We start from the raw sequence: 14,013 nt of genomic DNA, 5'->3' as shown, positions 1-14,013 counted from the left end.
CAATGCTTGCAATATGGACTACCATCTTTATTTCTATCTGTTTCTCATAGCCCTCACAGGAGAGAACTGCGCAAGGAGCAAGAATGGACAGGGGAGTTTCAATGCCTAACATGCTGGAGCCAAAGGCAAGTCTACAGAAATCAACTTTCACTGAAATTATGGACAAATACAATATAAATAAATAAGAGCTTACTGCATATGATAGGAATAACCGAAGTAAACAAAATTCAAACAGTATTTCCCAGACAAATTGGCCTACCCCTAGATTATTTTTGAGCCAGCCGCTGTTAGGTGTACAGGAGCAACTGGGATAATTTTCCATCCAGTTTTCTGTTCTTCCTGTGGAGAAAGTGTGCAGTCCTTGCTTAGAACCTCTCCTGATATCACAGGCAAGATTGCAAACTTAAAATGCTATTAGCCCACATCCTCCCACTGTGTCAGTACATCAGTGCATTGAACCACCATGTCATTCTTTCTAGTGATAGGTATGCTAGATTTTGTACATCACTTTCAGAAATAATTATTTATTTTTCCTTCACACTGTCAGGGAATGAGAGGGGATAGATTGGTTTGCACGGGGAGAAAACCTGTTGAAAATATATTTGTAAGATATATTTGTAAGTAAATAAATAGTTGCAAAATTGTCGTGAGATAACCTGAGAGTTTAGTAGATCTTATGCTTATCTCCTACCAGTATAGATTCTGAATCAAGACCTGGAATCTCATTAAAATAACAAAAATATTGTGGATACAGGAAATCTGAAATAAAAACAGAAAGTACTGGAAAATTTCAACAGGTCTGACTGAATCTGTGGAGAGAGAAACAAAATTAAAGATTTGAGTGAAATATGACTCTTCCGTTGAATACGAAAAGGGCCTAGGTTGACTTACTGGCTGTTTGTCTAAGCTGTTCTTTTTTAACTGTCTATTCCAAAGTAGAATGGAGTTGGGGATTTAGAAGATAGTTAATCAGCATTTCTAACAGAATACAAGGCCCATGTGAGTCACCTTGCCATGAAATGGACTTTGAGCGTGGAACAGGCAAGCAGAAACCATCATCTTACAGGGTTTTATTAAGATATTTCTGAACCTCACAGACTGGTCAGTCTGCAAGAATCTGGGAGAGGGGAGAGAGAGGGAGCAGAAAGACAGCAAAAGTTAGTCCTGCACCTGAAAAAAACAATATGCAGGCCTTGTTGGTCACTTAATGAAGTGAGGGTGGGAGCTCATGCTCAAATTGAAGAGATTGAGTTTGTTAGGATTTAAACAAGATTGGAAGATTTGCCTAGCTTGGCTGAGAGGAAAAAATCTCCACTTTGCCCCTCACCATGAAAGTCAGTTCTGGGATTAGGAGTTACCATGCTGGGAAAGGAAAAGAAAGGAAGCAATCCCTCAGTAGCCAAGAATACTTTGGACTGGTTCCTGGAGAATGTAGTGCCCACCTAAGAGACTGAGTAAAAGGTTAGGTGGATGGGCCATGATAGATTGCCCTTGAGTGTCCAAAGATGTGAAGGTTAAGTGGGATTACAGGGATAGGGCAGGTGAGTGGGCCTCGGCAGAATGCTCTTTCGCAGGGTGGGTGCAGACTCGATGGGCCAAATGGCCTTCTTCTGGACTGTAGGGATCCTATGGATTTTATGGATAACCGTAGATGGGGATTTCCGTAGTTTAGGATATCAGTTGTCTATTTCTTTAATAAAGTTAAATTACCCAATTATTATTTTCCAAATATGGGGCAATTTTGCGTGGTCAATTCACCTACCCTGCACATCTTTTTTGTGTTGTAGGGGTGAGACCCATGCAGACATGGGGAGAATGTGCAAATTCCACACTGACAGTGACCCGGAGTCAGAATCGAACCCGGATCCTCGTCGTCGTGAGGCAACAGTGCTAACCACTGTGGCACTGCGCTGCCCCTGAATATCAGTTGTTTATTGAACAGCATTTAGACAATATCACTTTTCATTTGTTTATTACAATAAAATCTTGACGTGTAATCCTCCCAGTTAGAAATTTGAATATCTTTCTCGAAGTTGTCGGTCTCTCCGAGGGTCGTAACACTGTCATATCTCATTGATTATAATGAGAAGGTCTGAAAAAGATGTTTGCTGCATGTACTTAATGGAGATGTGTAGATCCTATTGAATTTTCCTTACTGATATCATTTTTTTTCCACTGCAAAGATTTACCCTTATCAAGTGCTTTCAGTGACTAATAGGGGACGCAGAAAATTACCAAGAGATGTAGACAGAACAAGACTCGAGGTGAGAGCACAGTCTACCCAAGAAAGAATTGGGAAATAAAAGTATAATTTGGCACTTGGAAAGCGAATCTGGGGCGAGATTCTCCAACCCCCCGCCGGGTCGGAGAATCGCCGGGGGCTGGCGTGAATCCCGCCCCCGTCGGTTGCCGAATTCTCCGGCACCGGAGATTCAGCGGGGGCGGGAATTGCGCCGCCCCGGTTGGCGGGTCCCCCCCCCCCCCCCCGCGATTCTCCGGCCCGAATGGGCCGAGGTCCCGCTGCAAAAATGCCTGTCCCGCCGGCGTAGTTTAAACCACCTACCTTACCGGCGGGACAAGGCGGCGCGGGCGGGCTCAGGGGTCATGGGGGGGAGTGCGGGGCGATCTTGCCCCGGGGGGTGCCCCCACGGTGGTCTGGCCCGCGATCAGGGCCCATCGATCCGCGGGCGGGCCTGTGCCGTGGGGGCACTCTTTTCCTTCCGCCTTCGCCATGGTCTCCACCATGGCGGAGGCGGAAGAGACTCCCTCCACTGCGCATGCACGGGAATGCCGTCAGCGGCCGCTAACGCTCCCGCGCATGCGCCGCCCGGAGATGTAATTTCCTCGCCAGCTGGCGGGGCACCAAATGCCTTTTCCGCCAGCTGGCGGGGCGAAAATTCGTCCAGCGCGGGCCTAGCCCCTTAAGGTTGGGGCTCTGCCCCCCAAGATGCGGAGCATTCCGCACCTTTGGGGCGGCGCGATGCCGGACTGATTTGCGCCGTTTTGGGCGCCAGTCGGCGGACATCGTGCCGATACCGGAGAATTTCGCCCCTGATTCTAAACCAATAAATTGACAAGTAAAGCTCTGACTTGCAAGCATTCTACCACCCGGATGAAAAACAAACTCGTGCCACTGGAGTCTGATAATAAAGAATAAAAGGCTAGTACAGTGCCAGCAGTTGGTGCTGTTTAATGTCTTCAGTTCAGCACATGTGTGTTTCACATCAGGGTGAGACACAAAATATTAATCTTTATTAGTGTTGCAAGTAGGCTTACATTAACACTGCAATGAAGTTACTGCGAAGATTGCCTAGTCGCCACATTCCGACGCCTGCTCGGGTCAGTGAGGGAGAATTCAGAATGTCCAATTCACCTAACAAGCCCCTCTTTCGGGACCTGTGGGAGGAAACCGGAGAGCCTGGCAGAAACCCACGCAGACACGGGGAGGAAGTGCAGACTCTGCACAGACAGTGACCCAAGCCAGGGATCGAACCTGGGACCCTGGCGCTGTGAAGCAACAGTGCTAACCACTGTGCTACCGTGCCAGCCATGGCATGTTCAGTCTGACAAAGAGAAGTGAATATGAAGAAAACTATTCTCTCTACCAATGCTTGAACAGAAACCCACAGTGTCCCTATCACAGCATTTTAATAGCCTTTTGAATTATTCCAGAGATGTTGCTTCTCTGCCTTAGCAGGAAAATCATTCCAGGTGTGAATCATTCTTCATTCAAAGCATATTTCCTGATATCAATCCTTAACGTGTTCCCGCAATTATGGTTTCACTGAAAGTAACATTCTGGATTAACCTTTTTCTGCCCCGCTTAATAACTTGTCTTCTCCTAGTCTTCCTTTCCCGGATTGCCTCTTAACTCAGTTCTCTGATACTATGGATCAACTGTGCAAATCTCTGCATTGTTTCCCCGGCTTGATGTGTCTCAGTGACCAAGACTGAACAGAATACTTAAAATGCACTCTTACCAGATAAAGTGGCATTAGGATAGGGAATGGTACCCAGTTAGTCAGTAGCTTGAAAGAAAATTATGGCAAGGGCATATTAACAAAGGGAGAAAATAAATCGAATTCTACATAAATAGATGCGACTTCAGCATTGTTGGATTTCATCACAAATACACTGCAATAACCAACTGTGTGTTTTTTCTTTATCCTTCGCTCTTTTAGCGTCATCTGACCCCTGAAGATTTTTGCAAGCTGTTTAATATGACCATCCAGGATTTTGACAGGTTACCACTTTGGAAACGCAACGATCTTAAGAAGAAATCTCGCCTCTTCTAAACCACACAGTGCATGTTGGAAATGGGCAACTACGGAGGCTAAATACTAGTGTAATATTTTGTGGAAAAAGTGTTCCAGAAGTTAACAAAAAAAACCTTCTGAAAAATACCTGTGTTCCAGCAGATAACCAGTGTGAGGTCTGAGAAATTGATACCCACATACAAGTTGCTAGAATTTTGACATAAGAATTCTATTATAATTTCCTTTATAAAATGAACCACAGTAATATCATCTCTTGTTAAACAATAAATTGCTCAGATCTTTCTAGACTTATAATAGATTGAATATTGTAATGAGTTGGCCAACTTTTTTTTCTAATGAATTTAAACACTGCTTTGGAAACAGTTTTAAATATTTAGCCATACTACTCCAAGCAAAGTGCAGCAACCAGTGTTTTCTGCCTTTCACTGTGAAAACATGGGTTTGTGGGTGGGGGACACAAGGGGATTAATTTGGAACTGGTTTGTACAAAGTTATGCTTTGGACTTTATTGCTTGAAATCTTTTACACTGTTTGCTGTAGCTTAAAGAGTGTATGTGTACAGCTGCTATACACAATAGTCATATCAGAGAAAAATATACAAAGAAAAATGAAGAAAGGAGAAATGTTCTTCAAAGACAGCAGCTCAGTGTAGTGAAGGAATGGTAAAATATCTAGCTTCATAACAGCCATTTATGTGTTACTTCAACCATTTGTATTGAAAAGAAAACAAAGAATGGTGGGGTTATTGCCTGGGTATTTTGTGTTAGTATCACATTGTTACTTGTATCCATACTTGCCTTAATGTTATGAATTGTCACTTGCAAGATTTCCTTAGTACCATTTCCTTAGTGCATTTGGGACATTAAAGAGAGTCATAAAATGACTATTTCATATGCGGATGTCCCCAAGCTTTGAATTAGTGGGCCAGCTTATCATATAATTCCCAGCTGATCTGTAGTTAATAGCCTAGAAATTACACTGTGACAGATTATCTTAGGTTGGGGTTGTGTGTAATTATTCTGCACACTATTTTAATCGAGGCAGTTACCATAGGTCACTGTCTCTATTAAAATAGCGCATAAAGTAATTGAAACAATAATGTTACACTGCATAAATTTCTAGACTAATATATTTCCACTCTGTAAAAAAAAATAGCTTCACACCTTGTATAAAAATGAGACAGTTTTAAGATGCTGCAGTGTGCCTGCCAAAGATCTATCTGGCTTGAAATTATTTTGAATGGGTCAGCAATTTGATCCAATTTGTTTAGGAAAAATGACTATTTGTTTACTTCTATAAAATATAGCATAGATTCAACAAAAACCAGGCATGAAAATATGTAACTTTAGACTAAATTTTAAACAGGTTAATAAATACAATAGGTTAAGTGGTACAAGAGGCTTTACCTATCTGTGTTCCAGATAGTTATTTTTCTTCCATATGAATTAGTTTTGTCTTTAAAGGTTCTAACTGTATTAATTTCTTTCAATGAGAGGATACATGAAGATGACAGAGAGCAAAGAGCCCCTCATAGCTTTGTCACCCCAGTCTTTTAGTGGCGATGGTGAGTTTGCAGTCAGCTGAAAGAACAACTGGACGATATTTTGTCCTTTAAACGCTTTTCTCTGAATATTACAATTAAATATTCAATAACGTAAACCCACACTGCACCTAAAGGTTATACTTTCCTTTGTTTAGAAAGGTTAAAATGTAACTATAAAACAATGAAGTTGAATGAACAGTGGATAATAAAACGAGTTGTCTAACCCCAGACAATATTATATTTCTTCAAGCAAACTTTTAATTTGCATTTTTAACTTATCATCAGTTCCTTGTTCTGGAATTGGACTGCATTTTCTACATTTGATAAAGTTTAGTCCTTCTCCACCAGAGTGTGACTCCCTGCTTGAAATGTGGAATTAACCCCTCCTGCTAACAGTGCAAATTCTTAATGATTGCATAAAATCAATGCTGCATCCAGATACAAGTTTGTATCTCGGCATTATAAATGAAAGAACGTATGTTAATGCACCAAATCTGGAGGAAAGATAATAAATGCTGCCAATACACAACGGGCGAGTTAATATTGAAACGAGAAAGTGTTTCAATTGTAATCCTAGTTCTGATTGAAGAAACCAACTTAAACATTAATATTCCTCTTTCAGGTGCAAATCAACTTGCTATGCATTTCCAACACATTTTAATTTACGAGGGCTGATTTTCCTCCCACTGCTCCCTTAAAGTGTGCCCTCCCTGACATGATTTGGACCCCCCCCATTTAATTCCTCTTGCCTCAATTGCATAGGATCTTCACACATAACCCCTTACACTCCTCTCAGGAAATACCAACTGAATCCCTAGGCAATGAAAATGGGGTGTGGATATTTGGTAATAGAGATCTCCTGAGAACTTGGTTGTTTCCAAGGTACAAAGCATAGGAAAGTAGCCATCAAGCAGTAGCTCCTATGTCCTGAAAACCATTATGGATATGTGTATGAACTTGACAATGGGAGTTTATGTTAGTGATAAGGTAAGGGAAATAATTCTTTAAATCAACTAGCATTACACCTGCCAGATATTATTTTATGGAGCCTTGGCAGAAGTCAGTATGTTCAGTGCTTTGTCTAATTTGTTGGATCTAGTGTACTAGGCTTTTAAAAAAAGAAGTCCTCTTGCAAGTTGCCTCTAGAATTGCAAGTCCAGATTTGCTCTGTCCATTCCATGCTTTATAGTTGCAACTAATAGCATTCTGATTTCATGAAGCATTCAGTTTTTAAAATAATATTTGGTGATGGAATTTACATCGGAAAGAAGCATGATGCCACTGGAACAGCTAAGGGTGGGAAATGTGACCAGCTGTATTAAATATTTTAAAGTTACCTTTCAGTCTATCAGTGAACGTCATTGATAAAGCAATGTTGTTCGTGTTTTATTTAATGTCTTCCCTCTTTAAATTGATAACGCTAGTATTCTGTATTTAAAAAGGTTGACAATCCATTTTATGGTGCACAGTGACTGTGCGCTCAGTGTTCAGCAACCAACATAATGTCAGAGTCATGCTTTTTGTTTAGAGTCTCTGGGGCATGCTTTGTATGTGGCTGCTCGATCATAGTTAATGAACAGCTAATGTGTGTTGTGCAATACAGAGTAAATATAGAAGTAAATTAATGAAGATCTTCAAGCACCATGAGTCTTTTGGTTAAACTGGACTTTATCGATATTGTTCTCATAAGACGTAGTAACTGGCATTTTTACGAAAGGTTCTGTTTCCTAGAACAAGTAAATACATCACGCAGACTTTAAGGAAACATGCTCCTTTGCCCTCTAAGTTTGTGTCTGTGTTTACACTCCACATGAGCCTCCTCCCACACTACTTCTTCTAACCCTATCAGCAGTCTCTATTTACATTTAATTTTAAGAATACAAGTGAATCATTTTTAATATGCTGTGAAATGGACGGTGAGAGGGAGGTGATCCAATTCATACAGACTAGGCTCCAAGGACTACAGTGCAGTGAGAGGCACTGGAGGGACCATGAGACGTCAAAGCAACTTTAAAATTGCACTGAAGTTATTAAAGCTTTATGATTGGTAACAGTGACTGTAAACCTAAACACAAGTAAGTGAAATAAACAGCACTAGGTAACTGCAGAACAAACTGAAAACGATCAGTAATAAAAGGCAGATTTCAGCGTGCGATTTCTGACTTCCCAAAACCCATCACTTGGGTTACATATTTCTGAAACTGACAGGCTACCTTTGCGTATTGCATTGTATCTAACTTTAGTTCATTAAGAAGATTGTTTAATAAAATAACCTTGGCCTTATGAAATCAACTAAAATGTCATGGGTGTGTATAAATGTAAGTGATATGAATACTGTTTACTATCTCTGGACTCTCGGTACACCACCCCAGACCTGGTCAAGAGGCTGTGTTGAAGATCTGCTCAGAATCCAAGAGGAACTTAATGAGCTGTTCAACATTACTCCATCTTCCATTTTACTTTGCCCTTTGTGACCTTCATCCCAGTGCCTTTTCACAACAGTGAACCAAGACTATTAACTTGCTGTGTGTAAAAGTATAGGTGGCTGGTTTGGGGGCAAGGGAAAATTCAAACTGATCCAGGCCTGTGGTCAAAAATTGTGTTTGAGACAGAGTAGCAGGAGCAATACTCAGCATCTAACTCTGCCATACCTAATGTGGCAAGGCATAGATTGAGAAAAATGTAACTAGTCTAATTGTCCACAAATAATACCCTTTGTCATTACTTTGACAAGACTGGTTAAAGTCATTGGATATGCAGTGAAAGCTTCAAATGAAATAGGGGTTGGCTTCACCATCGTATGACTATATTTATCAATGATAAATGATCAAGAGTGGGCAGCACAGTGGTGCAGTGGTTAGCACTGCTGCCACACGGTGCCAAGGTCCCAGGTTCGATCCCGGCTCTGGGTCACCGTCTCTGTGGATTTTGCGCATTCTCCCCGTGTTTGCAAGGGTTTCGCCTCCACAACCCAAAGATGTGCAGGATTGATAAATTGTCCCTTAATTGGAAAAAATGAATTGGGTACTCTAAATTTATAAATAAATAAATAAATGATCAAGAGAGACAGGTCTACGGAAGCAATAAATGTCTTGGTCCTTCATTCAATTTCATTCCAAACAACTATCAAAATGAAAATTTTCAATTGTGACTTTTCCAAATTAAACAATTTGCACTTATTTTTCAGTTTATTGGGAACCTGACCTGCTTCCAAATCTCTGCCGAAGGATCCTTTTGTCCCATTGGCCGATGTCCCAGCCTGTTCTTGACGCCCCTTGAAACTTTTTATATTGGGAACTCCATCAAGGGGAAGATTAAACCTGTATTCTTCCATTCAGTATCAATGCCATCGGAATTATTTTAAGGATAGCAACATTCATACTGAATTTAAAAATATACTCAAGACAATTTCTCACAGTATAGGAAATAAAGTAGCAAAGTGCTTTTTAATTTCACAAACTGCTTTTCTGCCTCCCTTCTCCATATTGTATCCTTATGAAAATACTGGATTCAATAAGACACTTTAAAAGAAATGAAACATTTGTGTTATAGTCCAATCCTTTTCATTAAAAGAGGCTTATTTCAGTTTATCCAATTGTTTGCACTGAACTCCCACTTTGTCATGTTGTTTATGCTGCTTAATAAAATGATTAGATTATTACTTTATATTAAGTGCAAAAAATGATTTTGGATTATTAGAATTACTGTTGTATTATTAAAATAACCCTGATGAGCAGTAAGAATGTTGAGATACCACCCTGAAATCTTAGCTTAAGCTGTGCAGAGTTTTGTGCAAAGAGGTACAATAATTACCATCATTATCCATTACAAAGCAATAAATAGCCTGTAGCATTGGTATATATGATGTGAGCAATGATGTTACAGATGTCAAGTACAGTCACAATACTATAGTAACTGTTCTCTTACCTATATTTGTTGCAAATACAAAAATGAATTGTTTCAATTGAACTAAATTCAATTGCAAATCGCTTTCAAATACTCGGTCTACCTATAGGATTATTTTTTAGCTCCTGTCTTTGATTAAATCAGCCTGAACCAATTGTAGTCTGTATTGGAATTTTGGAAAAAGTTATTTTTTTTGTTAGTTGAGGCAGGAGTTGCCAATTTGAGGTTGTTGTAATCTGTAATGCAATTCGAGAAAGGACCCTGGATTGGGTAACCTGTAGTTTACAGTCTACACTGCACAAATCTTCTTTGGGAACTTTATTTGTAGCTAACCTCATCCTGTCAGTCTACTCACTCGTTCAATTTTACGCTCCACATATGTACCATAAAGCATGTCCACACTCTTGTGATTAGTACTGCAGCTCATAAAGTATCAGCATGTGGAAGGCCAACTGAGATTTCTCTGATCGCTTCTTCATCTCTTTTCTATGCATCTTCCTGCTTCTCTCCTTTTCTTTCTACCTTCTACAAAAGCACTTCTAACTCCTATAACCAAGCTATCTGTAGGTCTCAACTCCCTTTCCTCTGACCCACCACTTTCACTGACATTAATACTTCATGTCAAACTTCCATGTAACTGCCTTATCTCTACCAGCCTATGCCCCACTACTATCACCTATGTCAGTCAATTCCATGGATACAAGTCCATGGGCCAGAATGTGTATATTTTAAGATTGATATGACCATCTCAAACAATCGCATAATTTCCTCTCTTGTACTTAAATCTCCTTATTACTGCAGGAACAAGCCAAACTTCACACCACCAGCATAAGTCTCCTCCTCTGACTTCAATTCCCTCGCTCTCCACTCTCACCTCTCGTAATTAATCCAATAAATGTATGGACTTTTGTGTTTCCAAAATCAAGGCTATCTGCTCACCTTTCTCCAACTCACTAAATGTTCATCCCTCAGTTCTTTCAACCTCCTCTGAAACCAGACCCCCCCCATACGTTGCAGTTTCTAACCAGAACGAGTTACCAATGTGTAACAATAACACCTAACCATTCTTCTTCAGCAACCCTAATTCCAAGATTCGTGTTATCTGTCTGACTGTCTCTCCAGTCGTCATGTTCTGCATACGTTTAAATGTACAGCTCCAAATTGAATTTGCCTCACTTAGACTCTCTGATATGCCTCTAATGTGAATTTCATCAACTTTGCTAACTGTTTTCTCAAGATGGTTTGCAGTCTTAGTCTGACCCTGAGGGCACCTTTCTGTCATATATCCCATCTGTTGCCATGACTGCTAGCTTGCACCTCCAGGATGCTTAAGCCCTCAATCTCTTCACTGCCAAAAAAAGCCTCATCCTTGGTCTTGCCTCTTTTGGATTGATTATTCTAGTACTTTCTTCCCCAGTTTGCCAGATTTTGCCCTTCATGGGCGCTGGCTTAGCTCAGTTGTCTGGACAGTTGGTTTGTGATACAGAACAAGGCCAACAGCATGGGTTCAATTCCCGTACCAGCTGAGTTCATGAAGGTCCTGACTCCTCACCCTTGACCCTGGCCTGATGTGTGATGATCCTCAGGATAAATCACCACCCGTCAGCTCTCCCCCTCAAAGGGGAAAGCAGCCTATGGTCATCTGGGACTATGGCAACTTTACTTTCTAAACTTTGCCCTTCACACATTTCAGCTATTGTAACATAAATGCAAAGTCCTCTCATTCTGAAGGAAAAACGTGCATATTCATTGTCCAATCCATTCCCAGTTCTAGTGGTTCATTGTTCCCCAGGGAATTCACTTAAAGATCTTAATCCACATTTTCAAATCATTTGGCCATTTCATTCTCTGTTTAACCTTCTCCAGCCATATGTTGCAACTCACACCCTCCACTGGCCTGACTCTGACTTACTGCTGTACTCAACCTCCTCCACACCACCATTAGTGAGTGACCTTTCAACCTTTGTGTTTGTTACGAAATTCACCTCCGAAGTGACTGACTTTTTTCCTGCAGTGAAAGGCATCCCAAAAAGACCTCTCTCTTCAACAATGCCTTCGGTCTCTTTCCTTTCTCCTCATTCTCCTCCTTCTCCTCTGCTTCCTGTTTAATGTTCACCTCTCCTTGGAAAGTGCGCAGAGATCTTTTTTAAGTGTTGGTTCTTTATAAATGTAAGTTGTTAACAATTGGACAGAGCAGAACATTGTCTCATAATATTGAAAATTAACCTAGTTTGACCTTACTATAGACAAAAGAACAGGCTGATACTCTTCTTGATTCATATAGTTTGATACATTGCACTGCATCTAATGAAGGGCAGTATAAATTACATTTCCTCAAAACTTGTCAACTTTATGATTTTAAAGTAGTTTCAGCTGAAGTTCTGTTGTTTATTTCTCATTTTCAGTAGTTTTCCACATTTGCACAAGTTGGGAAGTCGCACTCCTGCAGTTTTGGGTTCTTTTCTCACAAGCAATGCCGGTTTTCTTTGATCTATATCATTGTATTGCAAGGAGTATTTACATATTGCCTTTCTACACCACTATAATCTGTGTTACGATTGTATTCAGCCCAAGTAAATAAAGAATGTTTTGTGCTTTATTCTTAAATGTTATGAGTGTTTCTACATTTAGAAACTTTTAAGCTTTTTGGATATTTTCTCATAATGAAATGAGAAAGGGGTTGACTGACTGGAAATAGGATTGAAAATTCCAGGATTCATTGATATTTATGCTATGACTCCCCCAAACAGGATTTGTAAATCTTATGTTATGGTCAGGAGAGAGATCCATTTAACCCTTACTTATCATTTTAACACCCATCCATAAACAGAAAGGTGAGTTTAATTTTTGACTTCCCTCTTTTATAAGTGGTGGTGGATTTCCAAAATCCTCGGTTTTGGTGTGATCCAGTTTTCTAATTAATAACCCCACAACAAACTTGAGATAGGTTAAACTCAGAGGGTTAGATTATTTTGCACACACTCAAAAGGTGGAAAGAAGATTCACAGCATCCTCGCCACCCCCCCCCCCCCCCCCCCCCCCGTCTGCCCCCCCCAAATCCTTTTCATTCATACAATAAAGACTGATAAAAAAAGAGGTACAGGGCAAATACCACAGAGAAAATAAGAGTTATTGTTTCACGTGAGTCCAGAATCAAAGTTAATAATTATGTATTTCTTCATAGAGGCTAGCAGGCTGAAACATGTGCTGGATAATCCACTTTTCCAGTAGAGATTACTTCCGTGATGAGATGGGTGCACAGAGGCAAATCTGCCTTGTAGACAATGGGGTTGCACCTGGCGCAGTGGTTGGCACTGCAGCCTACGGCGCTGAGGACCCAGGTTTGAATCCCAGCCCTGGGTCACTGTGTGGGTTTGCACCTTCTCCCCGTGTCTGCGTGGGTTTATGTCTAGGTTAGGTGGATTGGCCATGCTAAATTGCTCCTTAATTGGAAAAAATAAATAATTGTGTACTCTTAAGTTTATAATCAAAAAAAAAGTCTTGTAGGCAATGGTTCAGAAGTTCCAGTGGAATCATTACAATAATTTACACCTCTTAATCCCAAGCACTTTTGGTGGGATTCTCTGAGCCGCCACGCCGAAATCGCGCTTGGCGCGGGGACAGAGAATACGGCGCTAGACCCGCGATCGGGTCCGACGCCTTCCCGCAAACCAGAGAATCACCATCAGTCGCGCATGCACGGTCGACACGGCGCCAGTCGGGAACCATTGAAAGAGGCCCTTGCGGTGATTCTCCACCAGCAGCTGGCCGAGTTCCCGCCGGCGTGATTCCCTCATGGTTCCACCCGGTGGGAGCCCGGAATGGCGGCTGTGGACCCAGTCCTTGGCCGCCCTGGTGTGGGGTGGGGGGGATCCGTCGCAGGGGTGGGCTTCCAGGATGACCAGGGTTCCGATCGGGACACACGATATGGGGTGTGGGGGGGGGACCTATATTGTTGGGGCCAGCTTGCTGTCCACCATGTTCTGCAGACCCCTTCAAAACGGCGAATCACTCTGGACTTTCTCCGTTTTCTCGCGGGGTGGGGACATAGCCCCATTTACAGAGAATTCCGCTCCATAGTTTTAATCTGTTTATTTATAAGGGGCACAAATGAATTCCCAGTCGATGTCCACCATCTGCATGCAATTAAACACAATTAAAATGCAATTAACAAACCACAGAATTAAAATGTAGAATACAATTTAATAATATTCAATATAATTCACGAAAAGGTGATCATTTGTTCTTGGGGTGGCACAGTAGCACAGTGATGAACTGAGTCCACAA

At 41.2% G+C, this 14,013-nt stretch overlaps 1 protein-coding gene across 1 annotated transcript in view; it reads left to right on the top strand.

The window, feature by feature from the left end:
• ablim1b (actin binding LIM protein 1b) overlaps window positions 1-12,325 on the top strand; it is a 521,461-nt gene extending 509,136 nt beyond the window's left edge. The window contains exons 22-24 of the mRNA XM_072479453.1: window positions 51-125; window positions 2,184-2,264; window positions 4,182-12,325. Coding sequence (XP_072335554.1) covers window positions 51-125; window positions 2,184-2,264; window positions 4,182-4,295 — 270 coding nt within the window. The 3' untranslated portion in view covers window positions 4,296-12,325. The remainder of the gene's footprint in view (window positions 1-50; window positions 126-2,183; window positions 2,265-4,181) is intronic.
• Window positions 12,326-14,013: the final 1,688 nt, after the last annotated feature.

The sequence above is a fragment of the Scyliorhinus torazame genome, chromosome 16 (assembly GCF_047496885.1).
Source record: "Scyliorhinus torazame isolate Kashiwa2021f chromosome 16, sScyTor2.1, whole genome shotgun sequence".
NCBI classification, from domain to species: domain Eukaryota; kingdom Metazoa; phylum Chordata; class Chondrichthyes; order Carcharhiniformes; family Scyliorhinidae; genus Scyliorhinus; species Scyliorhinus torazame.
Note: the sequence above shows the minus strand (reverse complement) of the source record. Positions and strands in the feature narration are given on the sequence as shown.